The 14,502-nt window shown below is 40.8% G+C and overlaps 1 protein-coding gene across 1 annotated transcript in view; it reads right to left on the bottom strand.

Annotated features, from left to right (window-relative positions):
- The window catches only part of SCAMP1 (secretory carrier membrane protein 1), a 102,355-nt gene extending 92,641 nt beyond the window's left edge, over positions 1 to 9,714 (bottom strand). Inside the window, exon 1 of the mRNA XM_036278784.1 lies at positions 9,570 to 9,714. Within this exon, the coding sequence (XP_036134677.1) occupies positions 9,570 to 9,626 (57 nt within the window). The 5' untranslated portion in view covers positions 9,627 to 9,714. The remainder of the gene's footprint in view (positions 1 to 9,569) is intronic.
- Positions 9,715 to 14,502: the final 4,788 nt, after the last annotated feature.

Genomic DNA, 14,502 nt, shown 5'->3' with positions numbered 1-14,502 from the left:
TATACACACACGAGATTTTATTTATTTTTATTGTTTTTAAATCCTCACCCAAGGATATTTTTCCATTCATCTTCAGATAGAGGGGAGGGAGGAAGGAAGGATAGAAGGGGGAGGGAAGGAGGGTAAGAGAGAGAGAGAAATATCAATGTGAGAGAGACACATCAACTGGTTGCCTCCCACATGACCCCAACCAGGGCCAGGAACAAAACTGCAACAGAGGAATGTGCCCTTGACTGAAATCAAACCAACTCTTTGATCCATGGGCCGATGCTCCAACTGCTGAACCAAACCAGCCAGGGCTATACCCAAGAGATTTTAAAATAAATGTTCAAACAAAAGCTTGTACACAAATGCATATAGTAGCACTTCATAATAGTCAAAAGGTAGAAACAACCCAATTATCCATCAACTGATGAACTAGCATTACTAATTCTTAAAAGCACACACCAGGGAGAAGGAGATTATTGGACTGCTCTCTGTGTACAGGTCTACAAAGATTTCTAGTGGCAGTTCTTGCATAGGGAAGGGGAACAGGGGCTCCATGCTATTCTACTATGTGAAGCCAAAAGTTATAGGACTTGGTACAAAGTTATATCCAATCATCCTCCACATCATCTTCTACTTCCCACACCTATTGAAAGTTGGGAAATTTCCCCCTTGTGATTTAAAACACCTCTCCTCTGCCACCAAGAACTAAATGCAGGTTTAATTCTACCATGTAGACCTGTATTCTATTATTTAGATCTGAATTAAGTCTAAATACAGATTCAATTCTATCATGGTTTTCACAAGAAAATGTTACCTTGCATTTACCTTTTGGCAATTCTGGCTGAATGAAACAGACTCTGATCACCTCAAATGCTGGGGGAAGGGAGGGTATTTTAAAGAAAGAGGAAAGGTTTCACAGAAGCTGGAATTCTTCAAGACATGACAACATCTCTTGTAGTTCAAGATCATTTCTAATAAGGCACAGGAATTCTAGAAAATAATTCTCAGAAGTCCAGGTCAGATGATTTCTACTCCAGTGTTTCATGATTAAGATAATTAGGCTCTTTCCTCATGTCTTTCCATGGTTATTCCCACTACAACTACCTGACTTTTTCTCTAAGCTTTCAGTTTACGTTCCTGAGAAAGATAGCACAATAAACTATCTTTGTTCCTACTGGGGCAAAATTTTTGAACTAAGCAATCTTATCTGCTCCTGATCAGTTCAGAGACTGGCTTTCCTTGAGCCAGGTACTTTTGGTAAGATCAGCCAGCTGAGGCTAGTGTGGCAAGGGTTACACAATAGAGGGCATGATCACCTTTGTATAAGCAACCACTTAGGGCTGTTACCTCAGCAAAAGCTGAGGCTCAGAGCATAGCAGGCCCCTAAAACATGAAGCCTCCTCCGTAGATGAGATGATCAGACTTAATCCTAATACCAATAGATTAAAAAATAAGAGAGTTCATGCACTCACAAAATGGCCCACACCAGTACAAAAATTAACAATTACAGAGTTCCAAGTACAAAAATAACTTGAGATACAAAGATCTCTACCTCAGCATCTCTGATAAGCCCTCCAAATTCTATTTGAATTCCTTCAAGTGCTGGGGAATTCAAATTTGGTAGGGGGAATTCCATACCAAAAAAAGTATTGTCAGGCTATTCTTATAGATGCTTTTAAATCTTTATGTTAGGACAAAACCTATCTTCATGTAAACTCTGACAATTAGCCTTAGATTTTTTTCTCTGAAGCAAAAATAGGTATACTCACTCAACCAACTAAGAACCCTTCAAGTAGCTGAGTATCTCATACTTCCCTTCAGCCTTCTGTAAACAAAACCCACTAAGTGATTTAAACTTAAATTATTCTTCCTAGAACTTGATTCCAGACTTATGACTATTTGGACTTCTTCTTTGGGCACATTCTACTTTGTTCAAACCACTCTTTAAATATGAACTTGGAACTAAAGACAATACCTGTGGGATAGAACAGAAAAGAAGCCCTGGCTGGTTTGGATCAGTGGTTGGAGCATCAACCTGCGGACCAGAGTCCCAGGTTTGGTTCCCATTAAGGTCATGTACCAAAAAACAAACAAACAAAAAACCAGAACAGAATATTTTAACTTTTAGGAAATTATCACTAATTTCATTAATCCAATATATAATTTTTAGTAACTATATCACACTGGTGATTCATGTTAAGAAAATATCCAATAAATTTCCTGAATCTGCATTTAGCACTACTGAACAGTAATTGTAAAAAATAAAAATTTTCTTTTGGTTAATAATATTAGCAGAAGTTTACTTTCAAAACTTTTCACAATTACCATCATCTCAATTATGATTATTGTTAGACTCATGTGCCCCAAATAAAACTGTGTTCAAATACTAGTTTTGTCAACGTGGCACTTTGTAAAAGGTACTCCACCCACTCTAGCAACCTCCCCTTGTACCCGCCTGAGAGCTTTCACTGGCCATAGGAGATGCTCAACCTAGACAAAAGGTTTTCTAAATATCTTAAGTGTTGATCCAAAGCAGCCTGACACTCTATCCTACATAAAAACAACTGTCTCAAAAAGAATTATGGATGTGTTTTAAGGTACAGTTTGAATCCTGAAAAGATTAACAAGGAATTGTTAAAAGAGTGGTGCCAGCCTGAACTAAAAGGAACAGAGACATTTCAAAATGAAAAGAGGCTTCTGGGTTCCCAACTTTACACAGGTAGGAAGCCAAATGAAAATGCTATTCAGCTGCAAACAGGGTTCATTTATTACAGAGGAAAATGACTTCTCAGAAGGTAGAGCCAAAAGCAGAAGAAAGTAACAGATTAGGGAAAGATTTCCAGGTAGTAGAACTGGGGCGTAAGTAAGGAACACTCATTGTCCCCAAAGTAGAAGGCAATGAAAACATGAGCTTGGCTGGATTTCAGACTTGCTATGGACCAGCAATCGTACCTCCCACTCCTCCTCTATTTGAATGGAAGTATGTATTGAGGTTATCCTGTACCTGTCTCACCATTTAATGCTGGGTGTATCTTTTCAGTTCCTAGGTCTGTATCAAGTGGGACAGAGCTGCTCACATAAAGAAGTGAAATCTAATCCTCTCCACTCCTTTTTTTAATCTGGGCTGACTTTGTGGCTTGTTTTGACTTGAAATGACTCAAGAAGCCTTGCAGCCTTCCCTCATGGTACACTGCTGCCACTATGTAAACCACCTAAGGTATTCCTAGTAGAGAGGCCACGTAAAACAGAACCAATTGGAGCAGATGGAGCGTCAGCCCACAGACCAGAGAGTCTTGATTCTGGTAAAGGGCATGCACCTCGGTTGTGGTTCGTCCTGGTTGGGGTCGGTGGGAAGCAGCCAGCTGATGTCTCTCTCACATAGATGTTTCTCTCTCTCTTTCCCTTGCCCTCCCACTCTATCCAAAGATAAAAGGAAAAAATATCCTCTAGTGAGAATTAAAAAAAAAGAAAAAAGTGGGTGCCTATACTTGTATATAAGGATTTCTGGTATCAAGAATTAACCAATCAAATGCAACCTTATTATATGACGCGACCAATAACATGCAACTCTATTATATGACATTTATGGTTCAAGACGGGGCATTCATGCCAGACGGCTATTGTTGTGTTGGCTGTTGTTATTTTTTATTTGACAATCTAAGGGAAAAGGGGTCAGTACCTCCTGACTGAATTGTCAGGTACTGCTTGTTTTAAAACTCTTGTGGTATACCCATTGAAAATCGCTGGGCTAGATGATTTAAGCCACCTGAGTTACTCCACACACTAACATTAAAAAATAAACAAACTGTCCAGCTAAGCAACAGAATAATGAGTAGTAATTGTTATAAGCCACTACATTTTGGGATTACTTTGTTATACAGCAACGGATAACTGAGAGAGTGGTAAATTATGATGCATCTTTTCTTTTTATAAGTTTTATCTATTTATGTTTTTATTGATTTTTAGAGAGAGAGGAAGGGAGAGAGAGATGGAAACATCAATGTGAGAGAGAAACATCAATTGGCTGTCTCCTGCATGCCCCTCACTGGGGATGGAGCCCGAACCTGGACCTCTCAGTCCATGGGATGATGCTCAATCCACTGAGCCACACCGGCCAGGCAATAATGATGCATCTTAATTTGATAAAATATAATCAGCAACACAACATATGCTTTTTAAAAATATCAACCTGAGAAAAAGAATGGGAACTCACGTGCTTGATCTGAATGTAAAATACTATAGGCCATAACTACTATCACTATGTCCATATTAATGTTGAAAGATAAAAGTGTGCAAAATTAAGACTATCACAGAAGAAATCCTCAAAATCCTTTCCTAATGCTACCCTATCCCCAATCTTAAATTTTAAATGAATAAGGGAGGGTGATATCATCTTAATGTAAATGAAAACAAAATGGATAACATCTTTGAATTAAGGGTCACTTTTTAATGACAAGTTTTTCAATTTTCAACTTCAACTAAACTCTTACAATACTATCAAAATTACTGTAACTTAAAAGATAACATAAATAAGAATGCTGAGTTGTAAGCCATGTTTAAGAGATAGGGTAGAATTCATTTAAATTAACTTAAATAGAGAATTTTTGAGGCCAAAACATAATGGACTTTGTGCTGTTTTAAGAGCATTCTTTAATTAGAGAGGAAGCACATGCAGTGACAAAGCATTACAATTCAAACAACCTGGATCTAGGCTAGCAGAGTGACTCAGGGCAAACCACTTATTTTTGGCCTTAATTCCTCAACTATGACCAACCAAAAAGCTACTACTAGCTATCTAAAAGAGTCAAAAGAAACATGAACTTCACCAAATTAACAAGCTAAGAATAATATGGTTATATATAATTAAATACAATTTCTTGAACTAGTATTACTACTAATTATTATCAAATTACAGCCATCATGCATTAAGCACTTATTTCATGCTAAATGTACGTTCATCTAATCCTATTAACAAGTCTATGGAGAAGGTAAAGGTACCATTATCTTACTTTACAGAATAGTAAACTGAGATGTAGAGTGGCTAAGCAACTTTCCAAGTTCTCACAGTTGGTTAGTGACAAAGCCAAGATCAAATGCACCAAATACAAAATAAGAATTTTGGTGTGCAAAATGCAACCAAATATAGTACCATCAGCAGTGGACTGGGAATCAGAAGATCTAAGTTCAAATGCCAATTCTACACTACCTAACACCTGGATATAAAACAATGAGCAAGTTGCAAGTTAGCAATGGAAGTCAAATGGTTTTTAATCAAGAAGAAATTAGGATGATTGCCAAATGTAAAATGTTGTATCGCTGGGCTTTTTTTCATCCATAGAATGAGATCTCACTAAATACACCTAAAGATTTTCCTTTCCCAACTTTGAAATTTTGGTTTCTATTTTAAAAATTACATTAACTGTTATTTCTACAATGAGTTTTCTATCACAATCAATTAGCATATTAATATACTAAAGCACAGTAGGAGGCATGAAGATTTTCTGACCACTTACTGTTCCCCCCTTTGAACAAGTTGCACTCACTCACACTCTTACACTGACTTATACGAGCCTATATTACTGATCTCTCTTCTGGTTATCAAACGCTCTCCTTTTATTTCACTTTCCAAGCATGTTTGTCTCCATGTTAGGCTAATATCCTTAAAAATAGCCCTGGCCGGTTTGGCACAGCGGTTGGAGCGTCGGCCTGCGGTACAGAGAGACCCGGGTTCGGTTCCCGCTAAGGGCACGTACCTTGGTTGTAGTTTGTCCCCGGCCCTGGTTGGTCGTGCAGGTGGCAGCCACTCGATGTGTCCCTTCACGTCAATGTTTCTCTCTCTCTCTCTTCCTCTCTCTCCCTCCCGCTCTATCTGAACAAAAAATGGAAAAATGTCCTCGGGTGAAGATAAAAAAAAAAATTTTTTTTAAATAAATAAATAAATATATTTTTCTTCAATATCTGTTGAATGAAAGAATGAATAACTGAAAGGACATACAGAAATTATTCAATAAATATACTGACTATGCAGAAAATATTTTTCCTTTCTAGCTTTAAAATCACATAACAAGACTGGATTATCAAAAACAACCATATACTTAATAACCTATTTTCTTTCAGATTACTACATATTTCCAGTTATTCTAAGTTTCATGATGCACAATGAAAACTATTCAAATTCCACAAACTCATTAACTGAATCTATCACAACCACTAGAAAAGCAGGCACTCAAAAAATTAACTGAATGCAGCAAATAACTTTACAAGAGCTAATAAAATCAAGTAAACCACTGTAAGTCACATTATCTAAAGACATTATCCTCAGACATTATTTTCACGACATGGCTCAAATGAAGATGCTGACCAAAAGTGTTCCTAACATAAAAGTGAAGGAAAAGAAATATTTATAACTCTGAAAAAGCAATGAAAATTAGGTAGCTTTTAATTATATATAAATTTTAAAAAAAACAGATTTTGAAAATATAAACTTTATTTTACAATACTGAAAATAAGAACATATTTTAAAAGAAATATGATCACACCTGGTCAGTGTGCTCAGTCCCACGGACTAAGAGGTCCCAGTTTGATTCCCAGTCAGTGTACATGCCTGGGTTGCAGGCTCTCGATACCCAGTAGGGGGCATGCAAGGGGCAGCTGATAGATGTTTCTATCTCTCCCTTCCTTTCTCTCTTACAAAAAAAAAAATCAATTAAAACATATATATATTTTTTATCCTCACCCAAGGACATTTGTGCACTTATCTTCAGACAGAGAGGGAAGGAGAGAGGGGAGAAGAGAGAGAGAGAGAAACATCGACGTGAAAGAGACACATCAAGTGGTTGCCACCTGCACAACCCCAACAGAGGCCAGGACGATCTGCAACCGAGGTATGTGCCCTTAGCGGGAACCAAACCCGGGACTCTCTGGTCCACGGGCCGACACTCTAACCGCTGAGCCAAACCGGCCAGTGCTAAAACATATTTTTAAAAAAGAAATTTGACCATAAGGTAATACAAAGATGAATCTGGCCCAGCCAGTGTGGCTCAGTGGTTGAGCATCAACCCATGCACCAAGAGCTTGCCGGTCGATTCCCGATCAGGGCACATGCCCAAGTTGTGGGCCTGATCCCCAGTGTGGGGCATGCAGGAGGCAGCCAGTCAATGTTCTCTCTCGTCAATGTTTCTATCTCTCTCTCCTTCTTCCTCTCTCTAATATCAATAAAGGGAAAAAAATTTTTTAAAAAAGATGAATCTAGGAATTTTGTATATTTAAGTAGAGAGGACCAGAAATGTTATTTCGAAAATTTCATTTACATAGAAGGAAGGCAAAAGTAGAAAGAAGAAAGAATATTCTATAGGTGGAAAGCTGTACTTTGACAAGAGGAAGGGCAGCTGAACATAAATGGAAAGATAAAGGATCAGATGAACTGTGCTGTGATTGTTAACAAAAACAGAGAAAGACATGCATGGAAATGTGTACAATTAAGTCTTCTTTAGGCCTAAATTATCCATTCCTTAAATTATTTTAATGACCATGAATAAAAATTATCCTGTAAATGCATCCATTTATAAAGAACAAAAATTTATAATTTTATGCCACAATGAATGAGTATTTAAAACTATTTGGGGTGTTAGAATCAGCAAATTCATATGGCAGAAGAGGAAAGTATCATGGCAACATTAGATGATACAAAAGAGCAGTCTGGACTAAGAAGACGACAGTGTCATGCACTAACAAGAGCACCAGCTATAAGGGGGAGGTGGAGGACGGTATAGAGGGGATAAATGGTGATGGAAGACGACTTGCCTTGGAGTGGTGAACATACAATACAGTGTGCAGACAACGGGTTGTGAATTGTGCACCTGAAACCTATATAATTTTGTTAACCAGTGTCACCCCAATAAATTCAATAAAAAGGAAAAAATTAATAAAGAGAACCAGCTATATAAAATATAGCTATATAAAATAGAGCTATGAAATGGAATGACCAAATAGAAAACAGCCACACTGTCAGATACTGAATAAACAACATCAATGAATTATCTGAATTAGGAAAAACTAACAGGTTCTTAATATTAGACCTTTAAAATATTTTACAATAACACCCATTTGGCAAGTTACGAAATATCTCTTTAGAATGTCTATGATTAAATAAACCAACTTTCCACAACATGGAATTATGAAACACTAAATACTACACTTGGGGGGGGGAGGATATCCTTGAAGTGCAACCATATCATCTGTAAAAACCTGAAAGTTCCAGTCCAATTGTACACAACTTTCTTAAGTGAAATTAGAGGCAAAGGAATAGTGACTGGGTCTACTACACGTTTATATAGAGTCAAGTTGTCAATTATAACCAGGTTCATCTAATTAACAGAATCCTCCATCAAATTATCAGACTAATAATCAGAATGGGGACATTTTTCCTTTTCTAAGGTTCTTAATAAGCGATAAAACCAGGAGTAAAAAGACATGTAAACTTAACAAGCCAAAAGTGACACTTAGGTGACCACAAATTGAAGTTACTATTTCATTTTGTGTGACTACGAATTAAGGTTACTACTGCATTATCCAGGGGAAATTAAGAAACAATTTCAACCAACACTTGGAAACAACTTTTAAATACTAAGCTGAGCTCATTAAGAAACCTGGGGTACTTTTAAAGAGATACTTATTTAGATACTGCATTAATTTAAACACATCTCCTTAGTCTTCCTTTGCCCATTTCTGAAGCCCTTCCGAAGCTGTGGTTGATAATGTAGTCTCCAAGAAGGAAAGAAGCTCTTATGGGAAACTGTATCCTAATTCAGCCTAGTGGACCCGTGACGCACAAGGAGCTTGGAAAATATCCCTTCGTTTACCTTCCTAAGAGTAGTTAGGTAGGAAGGTGATCGTCCACGTATACTATTCTTTTACAGGTGTTTATTTTTAACTTTAATATCAGACCCTCTGCCTCAGCCTAAATGTAGGGAGGGGGTCGCAGCGCCGCTGGTGGTATCTGGGCGCAACACAAGTTTGAAAAATAACACAACCTTTTTTTTTATTTTTTTTTATTGCAGTGCACTCTAGTCGGTGCCCTCACCTCTCCTGCACAACTCTGCCATCACCCCACGCAGCTCTTCGCAGCCACCTCGAGTCCCCATGACAACCCCACCGGAAGGAGGGTGAGCCCCCGGAGGGCGAGCCTCCCTCCCCCCGCCGCCTCCGGGTCCCGGCCCGGCCAGCCACACTTGCGGGGCAGGTGACAACTCCACCTGCCCGGGGCTCTCTGCCCGCTCCCGAGGGACGGGCCAGGTACCCTCCTGGCCCGCGGGCCCACTCCTGGATGAGGGCACGACGCTTCTCAGTCGGGGACCTGGGGAGGGTCGGCCGGACGCGGAGCTCAGGAGGTTCCGCTCCGACCCCCAACGAGTGGCGCGGGAGTCCAGGCGAGCCCCCGAAAAGGGGTATGGCGGCCCGGAGCCCCAGTCTAGGCGGCAGAGAGGAGCAGAGGGGTGGGCGCAGTGGGCGCGAATGAACTTGTCTGTTTTCACCAACGACGACGCGATGCGGCGGCGAGAGATGCTGGGGACATCGCTCACCTTGAAGGGGTTGTTGAGATCCGGGTCGGCAAACGGGTTACTGTCGAAATCCGACATCTCTCTGGCGCTCGGCGTCACCCACCCGACCCAGGCGCAGAGAAGGAGACCAGGCGAGGCCGCCGCCCCCCTGCGCGCTCACGTCGCCGCCGCCGCCGCCGCCGAGCAGATCCGGGTACAGCTTGCTGGGCCACCCAGCCGGCCGCGCCACTGAGCATGCCCGGTGCGCCGGGCTCCGGGCCAGCGGCGCCGCTCCTGCTCGCCCTCCCGTTCCTCTGAATCTGGATCCCGCGCTCCGGGCTTTGGCTACGACTGGATAAGGGCGGAGGGAGCTGGGGGCGAGGAACAGAGAGCAGCTCGTTCCGTCCCGCGTCCCTTGGGCTCGACTGAAATTCCGCATCTCCTCTTGACCAGCAACTCGTTTAGGTGGGCTTGATGTGTTGTCATCGACTTAAAATCGGCCCCTGTGGCCGACAGTGATTTGGGGAAGAGGTGGCATTTTGTGGGCAAAAAAGATGCCCGCTGACACCACTGCTCCAGGTTGGGAAGGCAGCTGGGACCCAGGCTCCACACCTGGGGAGGGAGTGGTCAGCCAGCCACGCTTCCGGCACGGAGCCGACGGGCGCGGGGAACCGAGAGGCTCTGCATCTGTCTCCAGACAATGGTCCGACGGGCCCAGCTCTAGCTAACGAATTTTGCACACCCTTTACCCCACTTTGGAACCCCAGCCTCCGGTTTTCGGATCCCTCCGACCCTAGGTTGCTGCCAAATCACGGAGACCAGCCTCGGAGCTACCGATCCGGATTGGCTCCGCGGAAGATTGGGAAACAGGGTTCAGCCACTGCACCCATCCTCTGAAATCTGCAAAATGGCTCCTTCTCCGGAAATGATTGTGGGACAGGAGGAATACAAGTCCAGAGATCAAGTTAATATTAGTGGACAATAAAAAGATGTCGTTTTGTTTACGTTCAAGCATTTGGGCGCAAAATACACACCTCTGATTTTTTCTCATTCCCTCCCCAACACCCGGGATGAGGTTACTAAAAAAATGGATATGTGTAGAAAATGTATTTGAATGATTTAATAAATTTAAATCACCTCTGTATTGAGAGCATCTCCCCCACTTTCATCTTCCTTCTGCAGTAACAGAAAAGCACTTAGCAGATGAAGCTACAAAGAGCCAGAATTATCTTTACTTGGTAGGTGCCTAATAACTGAAAGTTGCCTTGACCTTCTGAAGGCTTGTACAATGCAAAGTCAGCTGGAAAATACTTTCTCCCTGCTGTGAAAATACTAACTAGAGGTGATGGACAAAAATCACATTTTGCTGTAATCTGTCTTTGGCAGGATCCAGGTTAGGTATATCACAAGCTGCTTCTAGGCAGACTAGGAATGTCAACTAATGGTGACAACAGGCAGGGATGTCCATGGCAAGGCAGCGAAATTCTACATAAGAAAAAGCAAACAATCTGTTGTGTTCACCATCCTATTAGCAGCAGCCTGATGTCTGGTTGATTCTTTAGTGCTTAAAATCCAATTAAGTCTTTAAATTCTAATTATGAATACATGTGCTACTGACTTCACCTCTGTGGGTCTGTAATGGGTTATTGAAGAAATAAATGAAAAAAGACAGAAAAATTTCTTCATGTATTTAGCGCCTAACAAACAGTATTTGTTTAATATTTGAAAATGGCAAGAGGGCCCAGCCCATTGTTCTCAGGTGCTTTTTCCTCATCTCCCCTAGGCTCCATCGTACCCAACTGATCTGCTTCTCTTACCCTCCACCAGTCCTCCAAATGACCCAAATAATCAGCAGCTATTTATTATGCATCTACTATGTTCCAAGACAATGAGGATCAGCTGAGCCTGCATTGCAGGATGGAAATTGCCAAATATGCTGTGTTTACAGCTAGTGACATTAGCAGCTAATGCAAAAATTTACAGAATCACTTGGAATACTTGTTAAAGATGCAGGTCCCCACTTCTATTCCTATGATTCTGCTTTTAAGGGATCTAAGGTAAAGGCCCTGAATATGCATTTTTTATTTTATTTTTTAAATGTCTTTAGATACAAATATATTCTTTTACACAATACATAAATTGACTCATATCATACATACAGTGTTTTCACTTTTTAAAATAAAAAGTTTAGCCCTGGCCAGTTTTGTTCAGTTGTTCAGTGGTTAGAGCATCTGCCCCCTGACCAATGAGTCAGAAGTTTCATTCTGGTCAAGGGCTTGTGCCTCGGTTGCAGTTTGTCCCCCACCCCTCCTGCCCTGGTCAGGGTCGTGTAGGAGGCAAGCAGTCGATGTGTCTCTCTCATATCGGTGTTTCTCTCCCTCTCTCTCTCTCTCTCTTTCCCTCTCTCCCCCTCCCTCCCTCCTCTCTGTTTCTCCCTCCCTCCCACTCTCTCTAAAGATAAATGGGAAAATATCCTTGGGTGAGGATTAAAAAATAATAATAAATAAAATAAAATAAAATAAAAATTTTATTCTTCATCTTCCCTTGTCTCTTCCCTACACTAACAACCTGGTATATTCCTTTCAATATTCTTATAATATTGTATATCTAACTTATATAACACTCACATAATCATATACAATATATAATACACATTCATGCAGATATACAGTACACTCATACAGAGGTTTGGGGCTGTCTTGAAAAAATGGGATCAAATATATATTTTTCTGCAACTTGTTTTTCTCACTCAATGATTTATACCAGAGTTTTCTGTGAGATGTGCATTGGGAAAAAGACACTCTAAGGTTTCTTACCCCAGTAAATCACCTAAATATAATTATTATTTTATAGGTAGTATGGCTACAGAGGTGAAAAGGGTTGGGAAACACGGCCAATGGAAATCTTTCCAAATCAACAATTAGTAACCAAATTCATTTTTTTAACAATTGCAGAATCGCCCCAGGTGATTCTGATAAAGGTGATGTTCTGACCAGACTTTAAGAAAGACACTGAAGTAAAGATATTCAGACATATAGCCCATGGGTAAGCTTATTAATTCATTAATAAGACTTACAACCTAAGAGCTGAAAGAAACTTTAGTATTTCTCATGACAGATGAACTGAGTTTGGGTAAGTGAAGTAATTTGTCTCAGTCATGAAGAAGGTGAATAGAAGAACTGAGAAAAGAACTCAGACCTCTTGAATCACGGTGCAGACGTTAAACTGATAGATTTAGTTAGCAATATTTTATATAGGAAGAGGAGATGCTATGTGCAAGGTAGAAAGAAAGTCAGCATACAAGAGGCTTCATTTGTTGAAGTAGTTCATTTTCCAAGAGCTGCCTCCTTAATTTGATAGAACAAAAAATGAAAAATCTAAACTAGTTTCTAGATCAGTCCTACCATAAAACAGCTGTGTGATCTTAATCATACCAATTCACCCTCTGACATGAGTTTCCACATAGTGAGTCAACAAGTATTTACTGAACACCCATTAGGCAGTAAACAATATTGTATATGTTGGGGATAAATCAGAGAACTAGATGTAAGGGTAGGTTCCATTCCCAAGAAACTTCTTAAAAAGTCTAGAACATGACTAAATGGTATCTTGGGTACTTTTGACAGCTCTAACATTCTATTTATCTGTGGCAGTGGCTCACCCCTCCCTAACTCTTGACTCCCCCCACCCCTGTCCCCATCCCACAGGTATGCCTCACACTGTTATCATGATGCTTCTCTCTGTCTGACAAATTCAATTTGTGAATCTACTGGGCAAAGGCTACATTCTAAATTTCATGCTTTCTATACTGGCTAGCATAGTAGATGTTGAGAAAATGTCTAGTTACAATGTACAATTCTTACCTCAAAATATTCATTGGAGCCCTGGCCGGTTTGGCTCAGCGGTTAGAGCGTCGGCCTGCGGTCCTGAGAGACCCGGGTTCGGTTCCCGCTAAGGGCACGTACCTCGGTTGCAGTTTGTCCCCGGCCCTGGTCGGTCGTGAGGGTGGCAGCCACTCGATGTGTTCCTTTCACATCGATGTTTCTCTCTCTCTCTCTGTTCCTCTCTCTCCCTCCCACTCTACCTGAACATAAAATGGAAAAATGTCCTCGGGTGAGGATAAAAAAAAAAAAAAGAAAAAAAAAAAAAAAATATTCATTGGACTCTAGGTTCACTAATGACTTAGAACTGAAACGTATCATCTCTCTCAGTGGACCCAGTCTCCAGATTTGCTGTCGTGACTGTTGTTCCTAATACCCACGGACACCTTAACAGGAGCATATGTGGATCTCTATTCTGCCACTGGCCACACTTCAAGAGGTACAGGGGAGATAAAGGCACTATGTGGTAGGCCAAATAATGGTCTAAATGTTCACACTCTAATCCTGGGACGTTCAAATATGTTACTTTATATGACAAAAGGTATTTTGCAGATGTGATTAAGGTTGAGGACTTTGAGAGGGGGAGAGTATTCTGGATTATCCAGGTGGGCCCAGTGGAATCAGATGAGTCCTTAATAGTAGAAGGCAGAAGAGTTGTTGGTTTTTAAGGTGGAGGAAGAGGTTCATGAGCCAAGGCATGTGAGTGGTTTCTAGAAGCTGGGAACAGCCGACAGCCAGCAAGGAAATGGACACATCAGTTCTGCAACCATGAGGAACTGAATTCTGCCAACAACCTATATGAATAAGGAAATGATTCTCCCCTAGAGCCTCCAAAAAGGAACCTGGCCCTGCTGACATCTTAATTTTAGCCTAACGAGGTCCATGCTGGACTTCTGACCTACAGAACTCTAAGATAGTCATACCACCATCCGTTTATTCAGCTCACTGCCTTCCAAGCTCACCATCTAAGTCAACTCCAGCCCAATGAGCTGTATCTCAAGTAATCACTCTTTCCCATGTGATTATATGCTATTCAAAGGCTGAATGGTCTGGGTAGCCTTCGGATAACTATATCATAGTGGTATTCTTTTATA

Source organism: Molossus molossus, unplaced genomic scaffold (genome assembly GCF_014108415.1).
Source record: "Molossus molossus isolate mMolMol1 unplaced genomic scaffold, mMolMol1.p scaffold_m16_p_3, whole genome shotgun sequence".
Taxonomy (NCBI): Eukaryota; Metazoa; Chordata; class Mammalia; order Chiroptera; family Molossidae; genus Molossus; species Molossus molossus.
This window is presented reverse-complemented; position numbering and strand designations above follow the sequence as displayed.